Source organism: Chiloscyllium plagiosum, unplaced genomic scaffold (assembly GCF_037043375.1).
Source record: "Chiloscyllium plagiosum isolate Xiang-an unplaced genomic scaffold, Cpla_swu_hap1 HiC_scaffold_6, whole genome shotgun sequence".
Taxonomy (NCBI): Eukaryota; Metazoa; Chordata; class Chondrichthyes; order Orectolobiformes; family Hemiscylliidae; genus Chiloscyllium; species Chiloscyllium plagiosum.
In genome coordinates this window covers 14,612,716-14,633,984 of record NW_028270144.1, presented here as the reverse complement: position 1 = coordinate 14,633,984, position 21,269 = coordinate 14,612,716, and the positions used below count along the sequence as shown (strand labels likewise).

Here is a 21,269-nt window from a genome sequence, read left to right as displayed (position 1 = left end):
ACCTCATCTTCCGCCTTGGGAGCCTCCAACCACATGAAATCAATGTCGATTTCACCAATTTCCTCATCTCCCCATCTCCCACCCTATTCCAGATCCAATCCTCCAACTTGGCACCATCCTGTTGAACTGAACTACCTGTCCATCTGCCTTCCCACGTATCCATTCCTCCCTCCATGCCGACCTTTCACCATCACCCCTCATCTTCATCCACCTATCATATTCACACAGCCCCACAACCTCCCATTTCTCTCTGAGCCCCCTTGCCTCCCCCCAATTCCTCATGAAGAGCTTATGTTCAAAACGTCAACTCTCCTGCTCTTCTGATGCTGCCTGACTGGCTGTGCTTTTCCAGCACCACACGTTTTGACTCTGATCGCCAGCATTTGCAGTCCTCACTTTCTCCTCCATCAGAGACAGATGACTGGCTTCCTTTAACCTCAGGAGATTTCTAAGGGTCACCACATCTCAGGCAAGGAGAAAAGGAGAGTCCATTAAAGTAACTTCATCCAATACAGGAATTGAAACTACACTTGGCATCACTATGCATCACAAACTAATTATCCAATGTATAGAGTTAACTGAACACCCCAGAAGATATGAGTAACTCAGCACAGAATGAGGCTTGTGAGCTCATCCTGCCATCTTGTGGCTCATTTGAAACAGCTACCCAATTGCTTTCATCCTGCCGCTCTATCGTTAATGATGAAAACTTCTTTCAAATTTCGAGCAAATATTCAAATTCTTTTCAAACCTAATACTTGAATCTGTTTCTACCACCATCTCAGGCAATTCATTCAAACTATAGCATGGTGGGAAAGTCTCGATGAGTTGAAGGTTCTCTACTATACTGTATAATTTTATGATAATAACTCGCTACATCTTTTTCTTCCATGTGCCATCTATGGTTCTTTTACTAAACACTTTAATACTGGTTCCTCTAGTTTTTAACTTTTCTGCCATTGGTAAATATTTTATCTTATTTATCCTGTTGGATAGGTTACTTTCAGACCGGCTGAATTTCTCCAGCACATTCTGTCCTCATGATGTTTTTATTCTGTTTTTATTTCCAGTAGTCAGATATTTTCCTTTTGTTTTACAGGATTTTCTTCACGAAGGAAGAAGGGTTACTGGACCTGAAATGTTAACTCTGCTCTCTCTGCACTGATCCTGCCAGACCTGCTGAGCTTTTACAGCTATTTATGTTTTAGTTTCTGGCTTTCTTGAGTCTTCAGGTATTGTTTTGCTGCAAAGAAGGAGAGAGGGAGACCACCTGCCTTTTCTGCACATCTGAAAGCTTCTGACTTTTATTTATCTGTATACCCACAGCTGCTTGCCTACTTGGTGGCTATCACTTAGTTGTTGGCAGGTCGAAGACCTTTATCACTGAAGACTGGTCACCAATCAGCTACTTGTTCTTTGCAAAATCTCCCTTTGTATACACACTGTGGTTCCAGCCTATCTGCAGTAAGTCAGTCCACTGCTTCTACAAGTAACTTGTACTCAGTGTCAGTAAATTACTTTTAAGAAGTGCAGCAATCCCTTCTACCATTCTAGCTTTATGTATTTCCTCTTTCAGTCCACAATGAAAAAATACAGAAAAATAAAAACATACAGTCTTTACAAACTTTTCATGGCAACAATCTTACACAGCATCTCTCCCCCCCCCCACCCCCCCACCACTCTTTGTTTCTGTATAGTTAATCTACTGAATTCAGGAATATATTGTTTACCAGTATCCATTCTCCAGACAAATCTCTGACTTTAAATATTCATACCGACTTGGATGAATCTGTTTAAGGATGTGACAATATTGTAGCTTAAAGAGGAGTAGCGAATTTTGATAAGATTTGTAGCTCAGGTTGAGGTTCTGGATGTAAGTTTGCTCGCTGAGCTGGAAGGTTCGTTTTCAGACGTTTCATCACCATGCTGGGTAACATGCTAAAACATGAACTTGAAAGACCCTATAAAGACAACAAGCAAAACTAATGTCATTTACAAAATACCTTGCAAGAACTGTAACAAACATGACATTGGACAAAGAGGCAGAAAACTAGGATACTTGAACATCAAATAGCCACAAAAAGACATGACCCACTCTCACTAGCATCTTTACATACAGATGAGGAAGGACACCACTCGACTGGGACAACACATCCACTCTAGGACAAGCCAAACAGAAACAGAAGTGTCAAGCAGTCTTCTCAAAGCCAATGGGTTTTATTTTTTAAAGTTGGAAAAATAAAAACAGCCTGAATGAGTGAGGTCTAGCTCCCACAGAACCTGAACTTCTTTCAGTTTTAGCCTTCAGTAGCTGTTGCTGGAGTCTTGAAGCTAGGTGTAGAAGGTCTTATTCTTCTCTCTGTTTCAGCTAAAAGCTGGGGTTCTCTTCCTGCTTCTAGAATTGTATGTGAGACAGTCTATTTTACTTATGGATACTGTCATGGATAGATACATCAGCATAGACTGTTCACCCCTTGCTTGCAAAACCTGCAACAGTTGTGTCCAATATTAAAAGTGATTCTTCAATTGGACAAGGTTTGTAGGATAATCGTAAATGTGTGAAGAATTGTACTGGCAAACAATTTAGGATTGTCAGTCACTTTCGCAGTAGACTGCAAGATACGTGGGTCAGTACACAGGGCCATGTTTTGTGTAGACAAAAAGAACATGTGCATATACCATTCCTGTTTCAGCTCAACAAAATAAATAACACATACCTGCTGATTCATTTCTCATTTCAACACACTGACCAATCAAGATCAACCCGTCAGTTTTAAAATCAAAACCAAGCTTGGCAGTTAACAAGCTACATTCTCCATGGCAATGTCTCAACCAGAGACCACTTGCCAGCCTGTCAGCACTGTCCTTTCATACAGCATAAATTTTGGCTTCCCTTTATTGAAAATTTTGTTAAGTATCTCTGCAGTGATTGTAATGAGGTCAGCCAGGTGGACTTCATAGTATATGAGCTCCATGATTGGGCTGTTAATCTGGTCCAATAAGGGAGCCCTAGCTGACAGACATAACTGGGAGTGTCAGAGATCTTCATGATTTCAAGATGAAAAACTTTGATAAACTGTGTCAAAGTCACTACATTTAAAATATTAATCTCTGTTTTTCTCTCCACATATGCTACCAGACCTGCTGAACTTCTCCAACAATTTCTGTTTTTGTACCATGAGCCCTTATACTGTTCTGAAATGTTTTAACCAGTAAAGTACTCCACGCTGACAGATTCTCCAAGCAGACTGAATTCCTCCATGTTGTAGGAATAAGGTAAGACAATAAAAATAATTTATATAAGACAGTATATAAAAGGGTTAAATGATACCATGAAGTAAGCTCTACGCATTTGGATATAAAGGACAGTTCCTAACAGGAGCTAACCAGTTCTCCAGTTGTTATTTATGTATTCCAGATGTTTCTTCCAGGTTTTCTCTATATCGGGGTGGTCAAATGTAAACTAAGGGAATGTTTCACTGAGCATCTCAGCCATGCTCACCTGGACCTCCCAGTCACTGCCCATTTAATTCCCCTTCCCACTCTCTTCCTGACATGACCATCCTTGGCCTTCTCCGTTGCCGAAATGAATCAGACCGCAAATTGGAGGAACAGCACATCATCTTCTGCTTGGGCAACCTACAGCCCGGAGGACTCCCTTCCCATCCCCTGAATCCCTTCCCAGCCCATGCCCCTCCCTTCCATACCTCTCAGCCATGTACTGGATTCATCCCTCCCATCGACCAATCAGGTTGTACCCTCTACCTGTCTTCACCTGTCCCCACCTCACCACCCGGCCCCCAAAACCCCCTTTTTTCTACAGCTCCCCTTATACCCACCACAGTCCTGAAGAAGGGTTACACACAAAACGTCAACTTTTCCACCTCCTGATGCTGCATGGCTTGCAGTGCTCTCCCAGCCTCCTGCCTGTCTACCTTGGATTCCAGCATCTGCAGCTTTTGATTAGTCTCAGATGTTTCAGTAGCAGTAATGTCTACTTACTGTGAAGTGAAGCATGGCGTTGTACTAGGGACTCTCATGTAATTCAGATGCAACATAAAGAGCTATTAAGTGCAATTTAATAAACCTATTATACTGTTTATCAAGATTGGGCTAATCTTCTGAGCATTCTATACGGGCATTCTTTCCCACATTGTATCAGCAATTTATCAATAGACTTTTTAACAGTAAGAAGGGTTGGTGGCAGTTAATCTACCCAGGGCTGTCAGCTCATTCAGCTGGATACTACTATAACTTTGAATGATCCTGGTTGCATACGAATTCAAAGTTATTAGACATTTCAGGGACAGAAAAAGCAATTACTGCCAGACACATGCCAGTCTTGACATGGGCTGCATTCAGCACAGCCAATCCACTTTCACCTACTTATGGTCCTCATTATCAGCTACTCTTCCTCCCTGGCAGACTGCCATCTATCAAACTGATGTAATCAACCAGGCTTTACAGGGACTATACTTGCAGTTTCTCTCAAAACCTCATTCCATCTTGCAGTTACATTTGAAAGCAATCTCTGACAGATCAACTATGGAGACCATCCCATCTGCTGAGGTATTTTTGCAATTCTGAAATCATATCCAACAATTTGCATTTTGACCCAGAAAACTGGGCCTATGTGAAAAGTACAGACTAAAATCTGTTCAATATTTCTAAATCTGTTGTGTGGTATCTTAAAAGATGTTTAGAAGATGCACTATTCAATGCGTTTTGAGTCCAGTGACCCTTCTACAGAACTGATAGCATCCAAGCAAAGGTGTTCAATGTTGAAGACAGGGGTTTGGACAAGGATGGGGTTGGATGGAGTGAGTGGAAAGGTAGTGATGGATCTCAGAGAGAAAGGGAAGGATAGTTAGGGAGACAAAGAAATGAATGATAGTCTGCCGGGGAGAAGGAAAAGCTGATAATGGGAGCTATAGGTAGGTGAAAATAGTTTGGCTGTGCTGAAAACAGCCCATGTCTTGACTGGTATGTGTCTAGTTGTGGCAGCCAGCTGGAGGTAGTGGACGTATATGAATATTCTCGTCTCCTTCCTTGTCAACATTCCACAGGGACCATTCCCTATGGACAGCCTGGTTCACTTTTCTTTCACTGTCAACATCTACCCACACTCCCACAGCGCCTTCCCATGAAATCGCAGAAGGCGTCGTATGTACCAGTTACTTCCTCCCTCCTCACTATCCAAAGCCCCAGATGCATTTTCCAAGTAAAGCAGCAATTTACCTGCATTTTATTTAATCTAGTCTACTGTATTTGCTGCTCACAGTGTGGTCTCCTGTACACCACTGAGACAGAATGTAGAGTGAGTGACCACTTTATGGAACATCCATCTTCTCTCTGCAAAAATGACCCTGAGCTTCCTCAACACACCTGGTTAGAGACAAAATAAACTGCAGATGCTGGAATCCAAGGTAGACCAGCAGGAGGCTGGAAGAACACAGCAAGGCAGGCAGCACCAGGATGTGGGGAAGTTGACGTTTTGGGTGTAACCCTTCTTCAGGATTACCATGCTCTCTGCCTCGGGCCTGCTGCAGTGCTCCAGCGAGGTTCAGTAAAGCTGAAAGAACAGCATCTCATTGTCCATTTGGGAACTCTACAGCCTTCAGGATCAATATCAAGGTTAGCGATTTGAGGTCCTGAATACCTTCTTCCATGTCTTTTACCCACCCCAACACGCCAGACCCTGTCATGACATGCTGCTTTCAGCACAGTCAACCCATTTTCACCTAAAAACAGAAATTGCCATAAAAATTCAGCAGATCTTGGCAGCATTTGCGCAGAGAAACCTGAGTTAACATTTCAGGTGCAGTGACCCTTCTTCAGAACCAAAAAGTTAACTTTGATTTCTCCTGGGAGTGGAAGAAGTTACTTCAGTAGTGTTACAGAAAGTGAGTAAGGCAAAGCTTTTGGTGTTGGCAAACAAGTTGGAGTTGGGGTTGCCTGAGTCTGTGAAGAAAGGGATGGGCAACTGTGCAGTATTGCCAGGAATACCATCGGAATCATCAGAGGTGACTAATTTCAATTGCAAGTAAAACAGTTTGAATTACAATGAAAAGCAGAGGAAAAAGAAAATTAAAGGCCCTGGCAGAAGAAAGGGAAAAAGAGAGTTTTTGAGCTAGAGATTGTAAGTGAAAATTCAATGTTTACTTAAAATGGCAGAGGTAGAGGTGAAAAGTAGCGTGATAAGAACAGTGATGGAGAGCAATCTCATCTTGGCCAATGGCCTGATAGATATCTGTTTAAATATGTCTATGTATTGCCTAAGTTCAATGAGAAGGATATAGAAGACATTTTCGTTTCATTTGAGAAAGTGGTTAAACAAATGAAATGGCCAGTGGCCATGTGAGTATTGTTGATCCAGGCAAAGGTGGTAGATAGAGCTCATGAGGTATTTGCATCAGGATCAGAGGAGGTAGCTGAGGCAAGTGATGAAATGAAAAAATGCCATCTTCAGTGCAAATGAGCTCGTACCAGAAGCCTACAATATTTTAGGAACCTAACATGAGCGGCCCGGTGGCACAGCAGTTAGCACTGCTGCCTCACAGCGCCAGAGACCCAGGTTCAATTCCCGCCTCAGGCGACTGACTGTGTGGAGTTTGCACGTTCTCCCCGTGTCGGCGTGTGTTTCCTCCAGGTGCTCCGGTTTCCTCCCACAGTCCAAAAGATGTGCAGGTCAGGTAAATTGGCCATGCTAAATTGCCCGTAGTGTTAGGTAAGGGGTAAATGCAGGGGTATGGGTGGGTTGCGCTTCGGCGGGGCGGTGTGGACTTGTTGGGCCGAAGGGCCTGTTTCCACACTGTAAGTAATCTAATCTAATCTAATCTAAAGAGGGAACCTGGTCAAGTGTGCATTGAGCTTGAAAGGATCAAACAAAGCAATTTTGATAGGTGTATAAGGGCATTGAAAATTGATCAAACACATGATGTTCTAAGAGAGATGATTATTTTGGAGGAGTTCAAAATTTCACTTCCTGAAGTAATGAAAAATCATGTGGAAGAGCAGAATATATCCTAGAATGTTATACCTTAATATGGAGACCATTATATATTCAACCAGATGGGAAATGGGCAGAGGTTCATCAACTTGTATTACTGGTGGGTTATAGAAAGTAGGTGATGCAGGTAGCTCATGAATTAAAAGTAGGAGGTTATTTGGGAATAAGGAAAACTGAATGCCAAAAAACAAAAGCATTTTTATTGGCCTGGACTGCAAAAGAGGAGGCTGAAGTTTGATGGACATGTCAAACATATCGGGTAATTGGAAAACCTCCGAGTTATAAAACCAGCAGACCTAATATCTATTCCTGCACTTGGAGAACCTTTTACAAGGGTGTAATTGATTGCATTGGACTCCTACATAAAACAATAAGTGTGAATCAGTATTTGTTGACCATAATAGTTATGCCGACTAGATTTACCGAGACCATTCCATTACACAGTATCATGATTTAAAGCACAGTAGAACAGTTCCTCAAATGTTTTACGAGATGCAAGCTACCCAAAGAGAAACAAATCAGAAGGAGGGTCCAATTTGAAATCAATATCATTCAAGGAAGTTATGGATAGCTTAGAAATAAAACGATTCAAATCCAATGCATACTATCCAGAATCAGAGTGAGAATTGGAACTCTGGCATCAAACTTGAAAGACCATGTTGAGGGTATTTGGTCAAGGCTGTCCGGAGGATTGGGATAAAGGTATTCCATTTGTACTTTTTGCAATTGGAGAGCACTTTATGAATCTACCAAATTAAGTTCATTTGCATTAGTTTTTGGGCATGAGGTGAGAGGACTACTGAAATTAATTGAGATTGTTTTGTCAGAAGTTAAACTCCACATATCTGGGCATGTCAAATTTTAGGGAAAGATTAACTCGAGCAGGCGAGTTGATTAGACAGCATTTAAAAAGTGCACAGTACGTGGTGAAACAGGAAGCAGACAAATCAAAATCTTGTAACTTTGCTATGGAGATAAAGGGTTAGACTTACTTCCAGTGGTAGGTGAACTGTTAAAGGCAAGGTTTAATGGGCCTTATTAAATCAAAGGAAATTGGATGAGATGAACTATTTGATAAGAATGCCAGATACGCAGGATTCTCAGTGTGTTATGTGACTATTCTCAAAAATTATGTTGATAGGGAAGCAAAGCAAAAGGCGAATGTGGTACTGGTTAGAACATGAGGAAGTAACCAAATTCAGATGATTCTGAATTGGACACCCCTCAAATTAAATTGGATAATGAGGAAGTTCTCAGCAGTTGGGATACATTATTGAGTTACCTTCCAGAGAAAAATTGACATGACATGGAAGAGTTATTACAATCATATGAGGAGATTTGGAAACAATCTAGGAAGTACTATTCTAATTAGGCATGATGTAAACATAGGAAATGTTCCAATTAACCAACATCCTTATCGACTTAACCCTCTGTATTTGGCACAGGTTCAAGAAGAGATTGAACGCATACTCAAAGATATTATAATCAAAGTGAGTAATGGTGCCAAAATCAGATGGTACTCAATGATGATATTTGGACTATCACAAAATCAATGCAGTTACAAAATCTGATTCATATCCTATTCCACATTTGGAAGACTATATTGAGGTGGGACAAGCAACTTATATTTCAAAGTTGAACTTATTCAGAGGATGCTGGCAGGCATCTTTATACAAAGAGCTTTATCCGAAGACATAAAGTAATGCAATTTGGAATGAACAATGTGTCAGCCACATTTCAAAAATGAACCAATAATGCCATTTCAGAATTATCCAATTATTTGATGTACATTGGCAATCTGGTGATCTTTAGTCATGCACAGATGCTTCAAATGTTTCTTCCACTGGAGCTGTTTGATTGACTTTGAGAGGTAGGCTTGATAATAAACCTGAAGAGTCAGTTTGCAAAAATCCAAATCATGTTCCTGGACCATATCATTGGACATGGAAAGGTGGCACCATGGTATGTTATAACAAAGGTTATTGCAGAGTTTCCCATATCATTGAAGAAGAGGGAAGTACTATAATTCCTGGTGCTAAGTGGTTTTTATCGGAAGTTCATACCAAATTTTAACAGTGGAATTGCTCCACTGACTGACTTGTTGAAGAAGTACGGAACATTTCAGTCAACGGAGAAATGTCAGTTGGCATCTGACAACCTGAAAGCTGTGTTAACCACTGCCCCAGTGTTAGTCACATGTTATTAGCCATTCAAGGTGGCTATTGATTGAAGTGATATGGATGTAGGTGCTGTATTTTGGAAGACAACAATGAGAAGACAGTAAAGCCGGCTGAGTAATTTTTCAGAAAATGGAATTATAATCAACAGAAATATTTCACGATTGAAGAGATCTTTAGCTTGGTGTTGGCACTGCAACATTTATCTTGCCAGTAATGTGTCTGAGTCAATTGTACGTACTGATCATAACAGCTGAAGGCTTTTGAAAAAATATAAGGATAAAACTTCCAAAAATGTTTAAATGGAGCTTATTATTGCAGCCATTCAATTCAAAAGTGATACACGCGGTAGAACGAGGGAATGTAATTGCAAACGCATTATAACGACTGATGAAGGAACACTGAGGCATTCAGTGACAGGAAAAATGGACTGAAATGTTTGCATACTAAGAATCAATCTAATATGTATGCATTGTCCTAATAACATAAGATTAAAGGTTCTTAAAAATGAAGCCATCATTGTATGTTGATGGTTCTTTTTTTTAACGGGGTGAGGTGCGACAATACTATGGCTTTAAGAGTCGACTTTGTCCTGTTTATTTTAACAAGAAAGGTTGCAACAGAGATGCTAATCAGACTACTCAGAGCCAATAAAGAGTTTGTGAGGCCAGAATTTCTTTTTGAATGTTGGAGCAGTATAAGTATTTAAATAGATGGAGTCAGGCTCCCACAGAAACAGGCTTTTTAATTTTATTTTTTTAGTAGCAGAGGCTGGAGTCTCGAAGCTGGGTGGAAGCTGCAGTATATCTATTCCGATTACTCTCTTACCCAGAGTTTTCTCTTAATGATTTTCCTCCTGAACTGGAGAATTTCACATGAGACAATCAATTTACTGAATTTGCCTTTGCCAAGGATGGAAGAGTGTGGTGCTGGAAAAGCACAACCAGTCAGGCAGCATCTGAGGAGCAGAAGAGTCGACATTTGAGGCATAAACCCTTCATTAGGAATAAGACTTGTGGGCTAAGGGAGCTAAGAGATAAATGAGAGAGGAGTGGGGCTGGGGAAAGGTAGCTGGGAATGCGATAGGTAGATCAACTTGGGGGTGAAAGTGATAGGTCGGAGAGGAGGGTGGAGCAAATAGGTGGGAATGAGGATGGACAGGTAGGACCGTTCAAGAGGGGGATGCTGAGTTGGGAGGTTGGATTGGGATAATGTGGGGGAAGGGGAAAAGAGGAAACTGGTGAAATCCACATTGATCCTATGTGGTTGAAGGGTCCCAAGACAAGGCGTTCTTCCTCCAGGTGTTAGGTGGTTAGGGTGTGGCAATGGAGGAGGCTCAGGACCGCATGTCCTTGGCGGAGTGGGAGGGGGAGTTAAAGTGTTCAGCTACAGGGCGGTGGACTTGGCTGGTGTGGGTGTCCCAGAGATGTTCCTGAAATGATCTGCAAGTTGGCATCCTGTCTCCGCAATGTAGATGAAACCGCATCGGGTCCAACTGATGCTGTAAATGGTGTATGTGGGAGTACATTTCCGTCGGATGTGGAAGGATTCTTTGGGGCTTTGTTTGGAGGTGAGGGGGGAGGTGTGGGCACAGGTTTTGCACTTTTTGCGATGGCAGGGAAAGGTGCCAGGAGGAGATGGGGGGGTTGGTGGAGGGCATTGACCTGACAAGGAAGTCACAGGGAAAATGATCTCTCCGAAACTCCGATAGGGATGGGGAGGGAAACATATCTCTGGTGATGGGGTCTGTTTGGAGGTGACAGAAATGGCGGAGGATGATATGGTGTGTCTGGAGGTTGGCGCAGTGGAAGGTGAGTAGGTTTTTTTTCCCTTTTGTGATTGGAGGGGTCAGATTCAAGGGCAGAGGTGCAGGTAATAGAGATACGCTGGAGGGCATTGTGGATCATGTGTGAAGGGAAATTATAGTCTCTGCAGAAGAAGACCTTGTTCTATGGTGGAATTGGTCCTCCTGGGAGCAGATGCGGTGGAGGTGGAGGAATTGGGCATACGGGATAGCATTTTTACAGGAGGCAGGGTGGGAGAAGGTGTAGTCCAGGTAGCTGTGAGAGTCAGTGGGTTTGTAGTAGATATCTGTGTTCAGTTGGTCGCCGGAAATGGAGATGTTCAGGAAGGGGAGGGAGGTGTCTGATATGCTCCAGGTGAACTTGAGGTCAGAGTGGAAGGTGTTAGGGAAGTTGATGAATTGTTCAGCCCCCACATGGGAGCATGATGTGGCGCTGATACAGTCATCTATGTAGCGGAGGAAAAGGTGGGGAATGATGCTGGTGTAGCTGCGGAAGATTTACTGTTCCACATAAACGACGAAGGGGCAGGCATAGCTGGGCCCATGCCCATGGCCACCCCTTTGGTCTGCAGGAAGTGGGAGGATTGGAAGGAAAAGTTGTTGAGTGTAAGGACCAGTTCAGCCAGTCGAATGAGAATATGAGTGGGATGAGTACAAGTTGGGTCGATGTGAGACGAAGAAATGGAAGGCTTGGAGGCCTTCGTCATGGCGGATAGATGTGTACATGGACTAGATGTCCATGGTGAAGATAAGGTATTAGGGGCTGGGGAAATGAAAGTCATGGAGGAGGTGGAGGGTGTGGGTGGTGTCCTGAACGTAGGTGGGGAGTTCCTGGACTAAGGGGAACAAGACGATGTCAAGGTACGCAGAGATAAGTTCGGTAAATTTGCTAAGGGTGTGTTTATGGATGTTACTACATTGGAACAGTTACTGTCCAGTACAGGTAGTTCTCTTGTAACTCCATAATTGCATTCCAGGGAAACATCACTTAATAGAAATAATGGGGGCTATGAGAAAAGTGTGGTTTGGGGCTGACCAGTAAAAAATATCACTCATGCTCACTCAAAAATCACCCAAAAGTCTAAAACAAAGTACAGCATAGCTTGAATGTAGGGAAAAAAGATTTATTAACAGAAGTAAATCCAAACTGGGAGGAAGAGCTTCTCATCTTCCACCTCAGCACCTTCCTACCACATGCCATCAACTTCACATGTTTCCAAACCTCTCCTCCCCTTACCCTCGGTACCGTCCTCTTGACCTGTACGACCTGTCCGTCTTCCTTCCAACCTATCCACTCCACCCTCCCTACTGACCTACCACAATTACCCCACCTGCCTTCCCACCTACCGCTACCTATATGGCAACTCAAGTGTTAGGTTGCTGTCCATTTCAATCTTAGAACAGTCAGGGCCTGTCATCAATTTGATTAAAGAGACTGTTCATTTTCCTCCATGTCTTCTGACGCCTGTAAGTAAACAGAAATACAGATCACACAGAATGTAGTGGAGTACAGTAAAGGCTCAAGGAGCTGAACAGCCTATTAACAGTGATATATACTTACCAAGATTTCAGTGAAGAGCCAGCAACTGGTAAAAAGGGCCTTGAGCACAGTCAGGAGCCAGTACAGAGGACCCGAAGCACAGTCAGGAACCGGTACGGAGGGCCCTGAGGTCAGTCAGGAGCCTGTGGGGAGGATCCTGAGGACAATCAGGAACTGGTACAGAGGACTCTAAGCATGCTCAGGAGCCGGTACAGAGCACCCTGAGCACAGACAGGAGCCGGTATTGAGGGCCTTGAGCTCAGTCAGGAACTGGTACAGTGGGTCCTCAGGACATTGAGGAGCCTGTACAGAGGGCCCTGAGGACAGTCAAGAACTGGTGCAGAGGGCCCCGAGCACAGTCAGGAACTGGTACGGAGGGCCCTGAATACAGTCAGAAGTCTGTACAGAGGGCACCAAGCACAGTGAGAAGCCTGTACAGAGGGCCCTGAGCACGGTCAGGAATTGGTACACAGGGCCCTGAACACAGTCAGGAGTCTGTACAGAGGGCACCAAGCACAGTGAGAAGCCTGTACAGAGGGCCCTGAGCACGGTCAGGAACTGGTACAGAGGGCCCTGAGCAGGGTCAGGAACTGGTACAGAGGGCCCTGAGCAGGGTCAGGAACTGGTACAGAGGGCCCTGTGGACAGTTTGCAATCAGTACACAGGGCCCTGTGGATAGTTAGGAGTCTGTACAGAGGACCCTGAGGAAAGTCAGGAAATGGTACACAGGGCCCGGAGCACAGTCCGGAGCAGTACAGATGGCACTGAAAAATCCGTTCACACAGAGATTCCTGATCATGAAGCAACCATGTTTTCTCAACTACAATATTTTGGCAACTAACAAATGAAAATATTCAAAGTTAACAGCACAGTTTTATTTAAGGCTATCTAGATTTCATTTCTTGTTTGCGTTTAGCAGTTTTATGAGATTATTCTTCAATCTGTGAAGACTATGTTTTGAATAAAGTCATGTACTTTACAGGTGATGTTATGCTGCCTGCCCTGGACTGCCACAGATGGCAACAATCTGTCCTGACTTGCCACAGGATTTGGCACACCACCTTAGGCTGTCACATGGAGTGCAATAGCATCCTGGGTGGTATTCCCCAGTCCTGCATGGATTGCTGCATCGAGCAATTAGGGATGAAGGATTGGAGTGCTAGGTCGGTGAGGGGTTGGAACACCAAGTGGATGGGGATTGGGGTGACTGGCAGATGAAGGAAGTAGGATGGCACCTAGGTAAGGTGTTGGGGTGTCAGGCCAATGAGGAAATGGTATAACAGCTGATTCAGAGAATAGTAGGAGCAGGTGAGTAGGTATACACTTAGTATAGGTCGGAATTGGGGAGGGATATCAGGAGATAACAGTTTTGTACTGTGGGCCTGGTCTGGGTAGTGGACCTCAGGGATTATGAGGATCGAGTCTGAGTCAGGTTGGGTGATGGAATTTGGGTCCACGGATAGTCAGAAGGGATCAGGTGGAGTGGGCAAGGGGACAGACAGGTTGGTTTAGGGTCCAAGGGTCCTTGAAAATTGGTGATGGGTCAGGACTCTGGTCAGGACCCGCAGTGGACTACGTTGTTCTACGTGCATAACTGTGGGCAGTCAGATGAAGTCAAGGATTGGGTTGTTACAGGGAAGTGGTCAAAGGAGGTGTAAGAAGTGAGTTGATTGGAGGTGAAGTTGGTCAGTTTAATAGTTCACCAGGAGTTAGAGCAGGTTTCTCTTTATTTATTTGCTGGATGTGGCATTGCCAGTTGGACCAGTGATAAAAGCTATCCCAAGGTAGAATCATAGAATCCCTATATTGTGGAAACAGGCCATTTGGCCCAACAGGTCCACACCAACCCTCTGAAGAGTATCCTACCCAAACACAGTCCCCTACCCTATTACTCAACATTTACCTCTAATGCACCTAACCTACACATCCCTGAACACTATGGGTAATTTAGCAAGGCCAATTCACCTAGCTTGCACATCTTTGGACTGTGGGAGGAAACCCACACAGACACAGGGTGAATGTGCAAACTCCAACCCAAGGCTGAAATCAAACCTGGGTCCCTGGGGCTGTGAGGCAGCAGTGCTCGCCACTGAGCCACCGTGCTGCCCTCAATTTCACCATCTTCCTTGAACAGATTTGAACCTGCATCACCAGATGATGAGCTTGGATTCTGATTTACAATCCCAGTGAAATTACCACTGCACCACTGCCTCCTTTGAGAAGTTGGTGGGTTCCTTTAACTTTTCTCGATTGACTTTAAGCTAAGTCATTCGGAACCCTCAGCAGCTTCTGACTCTACCTCCAAAGCTAGGGGCTTATTTGAAGGCATCTGGATACTGGCTAACTGTTAAAAATTTCAATTTCCTGGACAATACCCAGGAAGTAGGCTTAAGGACGTCTACATGATCCCAGTTTGTAACTCCTGTCTGAATGGCTGCAATTTTGAGCTTATCTTCAGATGATCTAGGCCATCTATTTGCAGTGTCAGAGGTTTAACACTAATTTGTAAAAGGCAGAACATGCTTGAAAAATCTAATTGAATTTTTGATTAACTAATTGGGAAGGCTAATGAGGAGAATGCAGTGGGTATTATGCATGTCAATTTTAAGTAAGTATTTGGCAAAGTAGCACACGAAAGACAGGTCAATAGAACTGAGTGTCTTGGGAAAAAAAAAGGGTCACTGTTTGAATTAAAAATGTGACTAAGGTCAGAATGTCATGGAAAATGATGGTTTTTCAGACTGGATGAAGATTGATAGCACTGTTTTCCAAGGTTCAGTGCCACATTCACTGCTGTTTTGAAGATCTATAAATGAATTATCGAGGGTCTGATAAAGAGATAATAATACCAATTGACTGCAGCAGGACAAATTTCAGGTGAGTAAAATGAACAGAGAAGTTGCTGCTTGAATTCAGTGCTGAGAAGTGTGAGGCAATGCATTTGGCAGAGGGGATGTGGAGAATTAAAGAAGACATAGTGGCATAGTTGGGACAGAATGACCTGAGGGTTCATTTGCTAAGATACCTGAGCATGGCAAAATGGAATAATACCTTAATTAGCAAAATGTATGGTACCTTGGGCTTTATAAACAGAGGTACTGGTTATGAAAAAATGAAGGTCCCACTGAACCTTTAATAAACTGGACAACAACTAGAATATTGTGTTGAGTTCCAGTCATCAGTTTCGGGAGAATTTGAATGTCCTCAGGGTTATAACAGTTAGTGAGTGGGCATTTGGAGAGAATTGAAGACTGGAGAATGAGGAGCTGAGAAGGGGATTCTGAGGAAAGAAGACTGAGAAGAGGAGACTGAAGAATAGGAAGGGTATCAGGAAGAGGAGATTGTGCAATAGGTGCAGAAAAAATTGGGGATTGAGGAATCATGATTCAGATGGACACATAGAGGTTATGGAAGAGGAATGGGATGCTTGAAAAAAGAGGTGAAGATTAGGGAATGGAGATTTGAGGATGAAAGTATACCTCAAAGCAAATCAGAGCAGGATTTACATACTTAATGGTAAGATCCGAGGGAATGTTGCTGAACAAAGAGACCTTGGAGTGCAGGTTCATGGCTCCTTGAAAGTAGAGTTGCAGGTAGATAGGATAGTGAAGAATGTGCTTAGTATGCTTTCATTTCTAGGTCAGATCATTGAGTATAGGAATTGGGAGGTCATGTTGCAGCTGTACAGGACATTGGTTGAGCCAGTTTTGGAATATTAGCATGCACATCTGGTCTCCTTCTGATTGTGAAACTTGGAAGGGTTCAGAAAATGGTTGGAGGATTTGAACTGTAGGGGGAGGCTGAATTGGCTGGGGTTGTTTCCCCTGGAGCTGACGGGTGACCTGATAGAGGTTTATAAAATCATAGGATAAACAGACAAGGTCTTTTCCGTGGGGTGGGAGAGTCCAGAACCAGTGGGCATAGGTTTAGGGTGAGAGGGGAAAGATATAAAAGGGACATAAGGGAGAACTTTTTCACCCAGAGGGTGGTGCGTGTATGGAATGAGCTGTTAGAAATTTTAATTCCTAACTTCCTGCCTTTGGAAAATCCAAATACATTACATCCACGAGTTTTCCTTCATCTATGTTACAAGTATCTTTCTCAAAAGGCTTGAACACAATGGTGAACATGATTTCCCTTTCATAAATGAAGCAAAGAGTAGCGATAAATGGGTCCCGTTCGGAACGGTAGGCGGAGACCAGCGGGGTACCACAATGTTCGGTGCTGGGACCGCAGGTGTTTACAATATACATCAATGATATAGATGAAGCCGTTAAAAGTAATATTAGTAAATTTGTTGATGACACAAAGCTGGGTGGCAGGATGAAACGTGAGGAGGATGTTATGAGAATACAGCGTGACTTGGACAGGCTAGGTGTGTGGACAGATGCATGACAGATGCAGTTTAATGTGGATAAATATATGGTTATCCACTTTGGTGGCAAGAACAGGAAGGCAGATTACTCTCTAAAGGAGTCATGTTACAGGGGAAGTACAATGAGATCGAGGTGATCTTGTATATCAGTCAATGAAAGCAAGCACGCAGGTACAGCAAGCAGTGAAGAAAGCTAATGGCATGCTGCCATTCACAACAACAGGAATTGAGTATAGGAGCAAAGAGATCCTTCTGTAGCTGTACAGGGCCCTGGAGAGACAACACCTGGAGTATTGTGTGCAGTGTTGGTCTCCAAGTTTGAGGAAGGACATTTGGCTATTGAGGGAGTGTAGCATAGCTTCACCAGGTCAATTCCTGGAATGGCGGGACTATCATATGTTGAATGATTGGAGTGACTGGGCTTGCACACTCTTGAGTTTAGAAGGAGGAGAGGAGATCTCATTGAGACGTATAAAATTATTAAAGGATTGGACACTCTAGAGGCAGGAAGCATGTTTCTGTTGAGCAGTGAGTCCAGAACCAGAAGACACATCTTAAAAATATGGGGCTGGCAATTTAGAACAGAGTTGAGGAGAAACTTCTTCACCCAGAGAGTGGTGGATATATGGAATGCTCTGCCCCAGAAGGCAGTGGAGCCCAGTCTCTGGATACTTTCAAGAAAGAGATGGATAGATCTCTTAAAGATTGTGGAATCAAGATTTATGCAGATAAGGCAGGAACAGGATACTGATTGTGGATGATCAGCCATGATCATAATGAATGATGGTGCTGGCTCGAAGGGCCAATGACCTACTCCTGCACCTATTGTCTAAATTCTGACTGACATTGCGCAATCATATAATTATTCTCTCAGTGTCTAGTTATCACACTCTATACAACATTTCCTCTAAAACTGAAGTCACGCAGGTCCGTAGTTCTCCATTTTGTCTCTCCCTCCCTTCTTAAATCATGGGGGTTTACATTTGCAATATCTCAATCTGCAGAAAACTGTGTAGAATGTATAGAATTTTGAAAGAAGGTTGAAAGATAAATTTTGCAAGATCCAATTTCCAGGAATGCCAGTAACTGGAATTCATGAGGCCAAGTCAGAGTGACAAGAACTGTTGGGAACATCAGTGGAATTTACATTTTCCTAACGTGTTTGGCAGCATTGTGTCTAAAGCTGAAAATATTGAGCATATGTCTTAAACATCTTTTGAATATTTCAGCTCTTACCTCACCACGTTCTGTTTGGAGTCTTGGGAACATCTCAGAGGCATCCCTTTGGGAATGGGGGGAAGAAATTACAAGACGGATAATTAAATTCTGTAACATTAACATTGCATATTTTCATCCAATTTAATATTTTAGCCACCTACCACAGGATAGCAGCTACCCAATATTATGTCATTAGGCATGAATAAGTAGGGATTCCACACAGAAGTGCAAGGCAAACAATTTGCAAATCACAAAAATCCTGTTTCTCATCAACAGAAAGACAAAAGTGTCTGTCAGTCAGTAATGAGCTCAGTGATGTGAAAAAGCATCCTGAGAAGCATTGGGAAAATTAGACACTAAAAAGTGGAGACATTGGTGAGAATATTAACTCCATACACCGTGGAAAACAGGAGAGAGAGAGCTTGGTTAATCATTAGATCTGATATGTTTAACAGACAAATAGGTTAAACCCAACCAGAAAAAAAGGCATTCCGAAAAGCATCTGGCCAGTGTCCACTACAGAACATGTTTAATGTAGTGTAGAAATCAGCAAATGAAGATTGCATTGCACTATGAATTTATATCAATAGATTTAAACTGTTCAATTGCAGGTGCTCTTCGATTTTCTCAGAATCTGCATTGCCTGTAATGTCTCACCTATGACTCATGCTGTTTGCAAATTCTGAAACTTAGATTGCCTCAATTGTATGGCCTTTGCTAAACAACTCATTCAAAAGTACTTGACTCTACTGTAGTTCAGAGATTCAAGGTTTATTACAATTTAGACTTGCACTAAATTTCTCCATCCCAACAATTAACTGTCAGTACGGTGGGGATTCCACAGCATGAAGATAAATTCTTATTGTTCGAGCTATCAGCATGGCCAGGCTGATAGTTCTGGCAAGAGGCCTGAGGGATATCAGTGACCTGAGGGAGATAAGGGGCTAGGTTTGAGGAGAGTTAAATGGGGGAGAAGCATCTTCTTGGGGGTGGAGGCCATAGGGAACCCTTAACGGAGGGTCCCTTCTGCATGCATTGGACTTCCCAAAAAGCATAAGACTCCATTTGCTGTAGGAGAAAGTGCAGTGGATACAGGAGAAGTCCATTAAGTCGGCATTATTTTGTCACAGAAAGGTCTCAACACTCATTACACCCTGTAAATATTAATAAGTTGAAGGCAAATGACAGATGGTTAGTAGGTCACAAGCTGGATTGTGTGAGCATCACCCCCTTTAAATTCACCAGTTCAGGAGGGTAAAATCTAGTCCTCTTTAATTTGGGAAGAAAGTGTCCTGAGCAGAGCCAACATGACATAGAGGATACAGAAACACCCTGGAACTCACTTTCTCATAGCACTACACCTCTACATACAGCACATGGACTGCATTGGTTTAACGAGGTACCAAATTATAAAGGGCAATTAGGAAAAGACAATAAATACTGGCCTTACCGGTGACTCTGACATGCACGGAGAGAATAAAATCATTATAATGCTGGACACTATCCTGCAGATTGTGGTTCTGTCTCTGCATTTGGACCACAGGGTTTCAAAGATACCTAGTTTTGAACTGATAGACATATTCTGAATCAATCTTATTTGACTCAATGTTAGGGTCCATGTGGGATGCTCTTCGGAGTGTTGGTGTGGATTTGATGGGCCAAATGGCCTGTTTTCACACTGTAGGGATTCTGTGAACAGCATTTGGACAAAGATTGATGGTTGCTGGGATTTAGAACATATTCTGCGACTTCAATGGCAGTCATAAGGAATGGTTCAGTTGCACCATTAATAACTGAGCTGACTAAATCCTTATGTATGTATCTGTCAGAGGTGAATGAGGCAAGTGAAGAGTCACCAAAAGAGGGAAAATATTCTGTTGGTTCAAGATGATCTGGAATCAGGATGGGGTGATGCCAAGGAGGTGAAACACAGAAGGCAGGCACTAAAAAGAACTGTGTTTAAAGCCATGAACAAATCGAACAGAATAAGCAAGGATAGTTTGCTGTGGTCTTACCCGTTTGTGATTTTGATCAGAGAGTGTTCTGGTTGTATGGATAGCAAAGAAACTAGACTGAAACGTTTCAACCAACAGTATTAAATAATATCAACATGTTAAATCCCAGGGTATGTACTCGATGAAAATACTTACATTTTTGGGGAAGTTTCTTTGTCACTATTTCTTTGTGGACGTTTCTTTCTTGCTCTTTGATAAAGATAGCTGAGAGCGCCGAGCGGAATTATCAGTATGAGGATGATGATGATAAAGGGCACCATGTAATGACGTGGCTGCTGATCATCTGCAACTAAATACAATAAAAGATTCTATCACGCTATACCAACAACAACATAGCATCACAATTAGAGCCCACGATAGTTTTTTTTCATTGTTTGTATTTTATTCCTGTATCAGTTTTGGCTTAGAGCTATGAATAACATGGAGAAATAAATAGTAACATTTTGAAAAATGTCCATATTACAGAGGAGGAGGTGCGAACGTCTTAAAATGCATAAAGGTGGATAAATCCCCAGGAACCGATCATGTGTACTCTAGAACTCTGTGGGAAGCTAGGGAAGTGATTACTGGGCCACTTGCTGAGATATTTGGATCATCGATAGTCACAGGTGAGGTCCTGGAAGACTGGAGGTCAGCTAATGTGGTGCCACTATTTAAGAATGGGGATAAGGAAAAGCCAGGGAATGATAGACTGGTGAGCCTGACTTGAGTGGTGGGCAAGGTTTTGGAGGGCATACTGAGGGACAGGATTTACATGAAATGGAAAGGCAAGGACTGATTAGGGATAGTCAACATGGCTTTGTGCATGGGATATCGTGTCTCACTAACTTAATTGAGTTTTTTGAAATAGCAATGAAGGGGATTGATGAGGACAGAGAGGTGAATCTGATCAAAATGGACTTCAGTAAGGCTTTCGACAAAGTTTCTCACGGTTTCTTGGTCAGCAAGGTTAGATCTCATGGAATATCTATTTGAATACAAAACTGGCTAAAGTTAGAAGATAGAGGGTTGTGGTAGAGGATTGTTTTTCAGATTGCAGGCCAGTGGTGTGCCATAAGGATCGGTCTACGGCTGGATCAACTGCTTTTCATCATTCATATAAATGATTTGGATGTGAACTTAGGAGGTATG

The 21,269-nt window shown here is 42.8% G+C and overlaps 2 protein-coding genes across 9 annotated transcripts in view; both read right to left on the bottom strand.

The window, feature by feature from the left end:
* LOC122550461 (nectin-3-like) overlaps positions 1-11,957 on the bottom strand; it is a 105,958-nt gene extending 94,001 nt beyond the window's left edge. The window contains exons 1-2 of one of the 5 annotated variants that reach the window (XM_087987890.1): positions 10,015-11,957; positions 1,731-1,961 (exon numbers count right to left, since the gene is read on the bottom strand). The gene's annotated coding sequence lies outside the window, so the exon portion shown is untranslated. Of the gene's footprint in view, positions 1-1,730; positions 2,223-10,014 lie in introns of those variants that run through there. The other 4 variants (XM_087987884.1, XM_087987886.1, XM_087987893.1 and 1 more) reach the window with 4 other exon arrangements.
* A 141-nt stretch (positions 11,958-12,098) lies between these two features.
* LOC122550462 (nectin-1-like) overlaps positions 12,099-21,269 on the bottom strand; it is a 70,262-nt gene continuing 61,091 nt past the window's right edge. For 3 of the 4 annotated variants that reach the window (XM_087987894.1, XM_087987897.1, XM_087987896.1), the window contains 3 exons: positions 20,274-20,427; positions 18,142-18,187; positions 12,099-12,455 (listed from right to left, as the gene is read on the bottom strand). In XM_087987894.1, the coding sequence (XP_087844020.1) occupies positions 12,417-12,455; positions 18,142-18,187; positions 20,274-20,427 (239 nt within the window). In that variant the 3' untranslated portion in view covers positions 12,099-12,416. The remainder of the gene's footprint in view (positions 12,456-18,141; positions 18,188-20,273; positions 20,428-21,269) is intronic. The other variant, XM_087987895.1, reaches the window with a different exon arrangement.